Source organism: Atta colombica, unplaced genomic scaffold (assembly GCF_001594045.1).
Source record: "Atta colombica isolate Treedump-2 unplaced genomic scaffold, Acol1.0 scaffold219, whole genome shotgun sequence".
NCBI classification, from domain to species: Eukaryota; Metazoa; Arthropoda; class Insecta; order Hymenoptera; family Formicidae; genus Atta; species Atta colombica.
In genome coordinates, this window is record NW_017259315.1 from 966,601 (window position 1) to 970,882 (window position 4,282).

A 4,282-nucleotide genomic window follows, 5' to 3' on the forward strand; every position below is an offset into this window, starting at 1 on the left:
CATGTGACATTCGTTCTTACCTCTTCTAAGTCTGGCGGGTTGCCTTCTTCGTCGGTATCGTCCTCATCCTTCCATTTGTTAAAATCACTCTTTAACCAATGAGCCTTTGTTTTGTCTTTAATTAATCGTGGCCAATATGGTCCCTCTTCTTTCTTAGCAAGAATCAACTCAAAAGTTCTGCCCTTCATATTTTTTATAGTTTTGCTGGGCTCAATTTCTTTGTACAGATTAATTGTAATTTCATGCATTTTTTTATCTGTACCTCCCTCTCCTTTGAAGTATATCTTTTCTGATTCAATTTCAATAACAGGATCTTTACAATCTTCTAAGCAGATAGTAACATATAAGATATCTTTTCTTTGAGCCCACATGACTGGGGGAGGAGGTATCCTAAAAGTTGAAAAAGGAACAAAAAATATTATGTATGTATGTATTTGATAGCTGTATATAGCAGAAGCAGCTTTGCAATTGTAGCAAAATTCTTTTCTTTCTATCTTTAATATGATTGATCTTGCCTTGAAGTACTTGGATCTAATCATATAAAACGTATCTTCGAATACAATTGCAAAGTTGCTTTTTCTGCTGAACTCAAGATAAAACTCGAAAAATTTTAAATATTCAATTCTAACCGAATAAGAATTAGATGTAAAAATATCTCAATTTGAAAAAGAAAAAAATAAATTTTATATGAATCTATAATTAATTAATCTAATTAATCTAATTAATTAATCTTGAAATTTGAGTTGAGACATTCTCAGACTGAAGGAAAACACTCGTCTTTTTTCTTTTGATATCCCTTTGGTTTTCAATTCTAACCAGAGTTCTACAAGATAGTATTATACTAATATTATATTAATATATAATATTATACTAGTGTGGATAAAATATCTCATAATTTTTAAAGTAACTAACATTACTCGAAACATTCTCGTATTTATCATTTCGAGTATTAAATATCCTGAAAAATCCACATAAACGAATTCCCACGTGTACAGTGCGTATTTTATGTAAAGGACCTGTTGTACCTTTATAGGTTAGGGACAAAAGCTCGATGTTAGTTCGTGACGCATCATGATTTATTCGAGTCATTATAGCGCTGATATGCGCGACATACGATATCATGCGGCGCAGTGGCGCGAAGAGATTCGCTTATCATTGCATTCGTTAATCATTGCGAAAACGAAAATACGAGCACTTCGAAGAAGCGAGTCATCGGTCTCCGTCGTCCGGCGCGACATCGTTTCGATTTGTACGAAAGAGACAGAAGAGAGAAAAGCAAAAAGAACACGTCGATGCTAGATGGAGATTAACGCGAGCGAATAATCGTGTCACGCATTTTCGTTCGAAAGAAAGATTACCGCCATGCGGTTAGGTCGTATCTCGGTCGAGAACTTGGAGAATCAATAAACCCGTCTCACCAACATGGCGATGCTACGGAAAGTACGGGGCGGCATTTATACAACCGCGACAGTTATTCGTGGCTATACGCGGACGCGCGGACACGGAGCTCATCATCGGGCCTGCCGATGCGAACCACCACGCCAATTTATGTCAATCCTAGGATACTTACTGGCTTTCTTGCGTCATGCTTTCGACAGCTTCGCTTGCAACGAGAATGAAACAAACACACAGCGCACGTAGCGCACTCACTCACGCTGACACCGCCGCGCGCCGCGCGCTGCGCGCCGCTCGTGGCCGTTCGGAGAACCCGATTCGAGATTCTAGATTGTTCGGCGTTCGCGCCATTTCGATATTTCGTATCTTTTAGGGGCTCCGCACAATAAAAGGAACAGAGAACAGAGAACAGAGAATAAGAATTTCAACCTATCAGAAATGTGTATTCCATAATACATGATTTCTGATAGGTTGAAATTCTTATTCTCTATTCCTTGTTCCTTTTATTGTGCGAAATCCCTTATTCTCATATCTCTTAATCGATGTGACTCGATTGGCAACTTGCCAATTTGCATTTTGCTCTCTGCGATTTATCTATCTACATAAACTTACAGAAAAAATATTTTAAAAGTTGTTATTTTCTTTACGATGTAATAGTTTAATCACTTATTTTACAAGTTTATTTCTTAGTATCGCAATATATTTCGTATATCTATTTCATCCTTCTCGCCGCAAAAGAACGTGTAACGAATTGTATTATAATTGTATTATAATTGTATTATAAATAAACCCATTCTTTTTAGCTGAACTTTTGCATTGATTCATCTTTCTTCCTCTTCTTTCTTTTGAAAAGAAAAGGAAAAAAAGATGAACCGATGCAAAAGTTAAAACGAACATGCCTAATGTGAACTAGTTAGAGAAGGCTACTTGAGAAGATCCATAGCGATAAGAAAAGAAAATTTCGCAATAAATCAGCACACATCAAAAACACGTTTATGTATACAAGGTGTATCTTAAAAAGCACCTTCTAATCATATATTCCTGATAAAAAACTGAGTTGAAAGTTGAGCTATACTGTTTATTTTTACAATAGTTAACGAGATATTAATTCCTAAAGATTGCCAAATATGCAGATAAAATTGATATAAGACCAGAATCAGACTATGCATTGAGATTGAAAATTAAAAATTGAAATTTGACCAGTCCTTTCTTCACTCTGGTGAAGAAAAAATTTTAACTCCTATTGTTTTGATCAAATAGGAAATTTTTATTATACTCAAGAGAATCAAAACGTCTATATAATTTGTCTATTTTAATAAAGAATATTTATACATAACACGTTAACAGTTTATGTTAGCTTTGAAAAGCTATTATTTTATTATTTGTCTGATTTATTCATTAGAGCCTAATTCGAAAATTATTTGATATATTTATAAATAAATAAATGCGTGTGCGTGCGCGCACATATCGGTAGGGATAGAAACAAAGCGGTTTAAGTCAGAGTTTACAGATTGTAGGTCATTCGTTGAGGAGGGGGCACGGGGAGAAGAAATCCGGTGGGGAGCCATTCTTCTACCGCAAACTAACTGGACACGCGGACGCGAGTACAACAGTTTCTTTCTCCTGCAGGCTCGATTCAGGTGCGATTTGCCATCCGCCGCGCGCGTCCGCTCTTTTTCGTTATCGTACATGCATGCGTGCGGGCGTGCGTGCGTGCGTGCGTATATGCATGCGTGGGCGCGCGCGAGTGACACGTAAGAGAACATAAAAAGGCGCGCCCTGATCCCCGTATCGTGATCGATCGATCGATCGTGCGACACGACTCGGTGCGACGCGACACGGTGCAGTCGCGCGGCTTCTCAATACAAGTACAACGTATGTACGCACGTTTTTTCGCGTAATACGGACAAAATCTTCTCACGAAGATAGAAATATGATAAGAGAGCAAATGTAAGTTGTATAATACGCAAAATAGTGTGAATTAAAAGCGATATTAGAAAGCAATTAATTTATAGGAATTAGGAAACTGCAAAGGAATACAGAACGGATTTATCGCGCGCTTTGAAAGAAAAGATACTCTCAAGAAAATGTCTGTTTTCACAAGATGTATATATTTGCACGGGAATACAGATTTTAAGTTATAAAATAAAGATAAGAATGAAATAGATAATATTTATGGATTGAGAAAATATGATACAACGTGTTCCTTTTTATTATTATTATATATTATTCCTTTTTATTATTAATATATATTATACCGTTATTTACATTATTATATACATATATATATTTTTTTAAATTAAATTAATTTCGTAATTGATAACGAAGATAACAATTGTAATGCAGAGAATATATTTTTGAATTTTAACATGTGAATTTTAACGTTTGAATTTTTTCTCTTCTGAGATATACTTATCATATCAAAAAATACGAAGAAGAGAGAAACAAGAAAGTTAAAGTATCTTTAGAATTTGTTAAATTTCATGTATTACTCGAATACATAAAATACGTATAAAATTCAAAGAAATAAAAGTATTAAACGCAACACGACGTTAAACCAAACGTTAAATCTTATGTTTTTTTTATCCTGTCAGCTTTGTGCAACGATAGGGACTAGGTATCCCTCAAATGTGAGTGCGACGAGTATTTCCGGATTGGAAAGAAAAAGGTGTGGATGACGATAATGACGATGAGAAAGACGACGTGACCTTCGATTTGAAGCGAGTATCGTGAGCATCGGTCGAGGCACTATGTCGACGAGTTCGCTCTTTTACAAGGACAAATATGTGGTAAGTGCGTGATGCACACACACACACACACACACACACACACACACACACACACACACACACACACACACACACACACACACACACACACACACACA

The 4,282-nt window shown here is 36.0% G+C and overlaps 1 protein-coding gene and 1 long non-coding RNA gene across 2 annotated transcripts in view; one reads left to right on the forward strand and one right to left on the reverse strand.

The window, feature by feature from the left end:
* Window positions 1-1,640, reverse strand: part of LOC108687834 (prostaglandin E synthase 3) — a 2,356-nt gene extending 716 nt beyond the window's left edge. Inside the window, exons 1-2 of the mRNA XM_018193820.1 lie at window positions 1,571-1,640; window positions 21-390 (exon numbers count right to left, since the gene is read on the reverse strand). Coding sequence (XP_018049309.1) covers window positions 21-390; window positions 1,571-1,587 — 387 coding nt within the window. The 5' untranslated portion in view covers window positions 1,588-1,640. The remainder of the gene's footprint in view (window positions 1-20; window positions 391-1,570) is intronic.
* A 1,354-nt stretch (window positions 1,641-2,994) lies between these two features.
* Window positions 2,995-4,282, forward strand: part of LOC108687859 — a 2,353-nt gene continuing 1,065 nt past the window's right edge. Inside the window, exons 1-2 of the long non-coding RNA XR_001931760.1 lie at window positions 2,995-3,345; window positions 3,990-4,184. This is a non-coding gene — a long non-coding RNA (uncharacterized LOC108687859). The remainder of the gene's footprint in view (window positions 3,346-3,989; window positions 4,185-4,282) is intronic.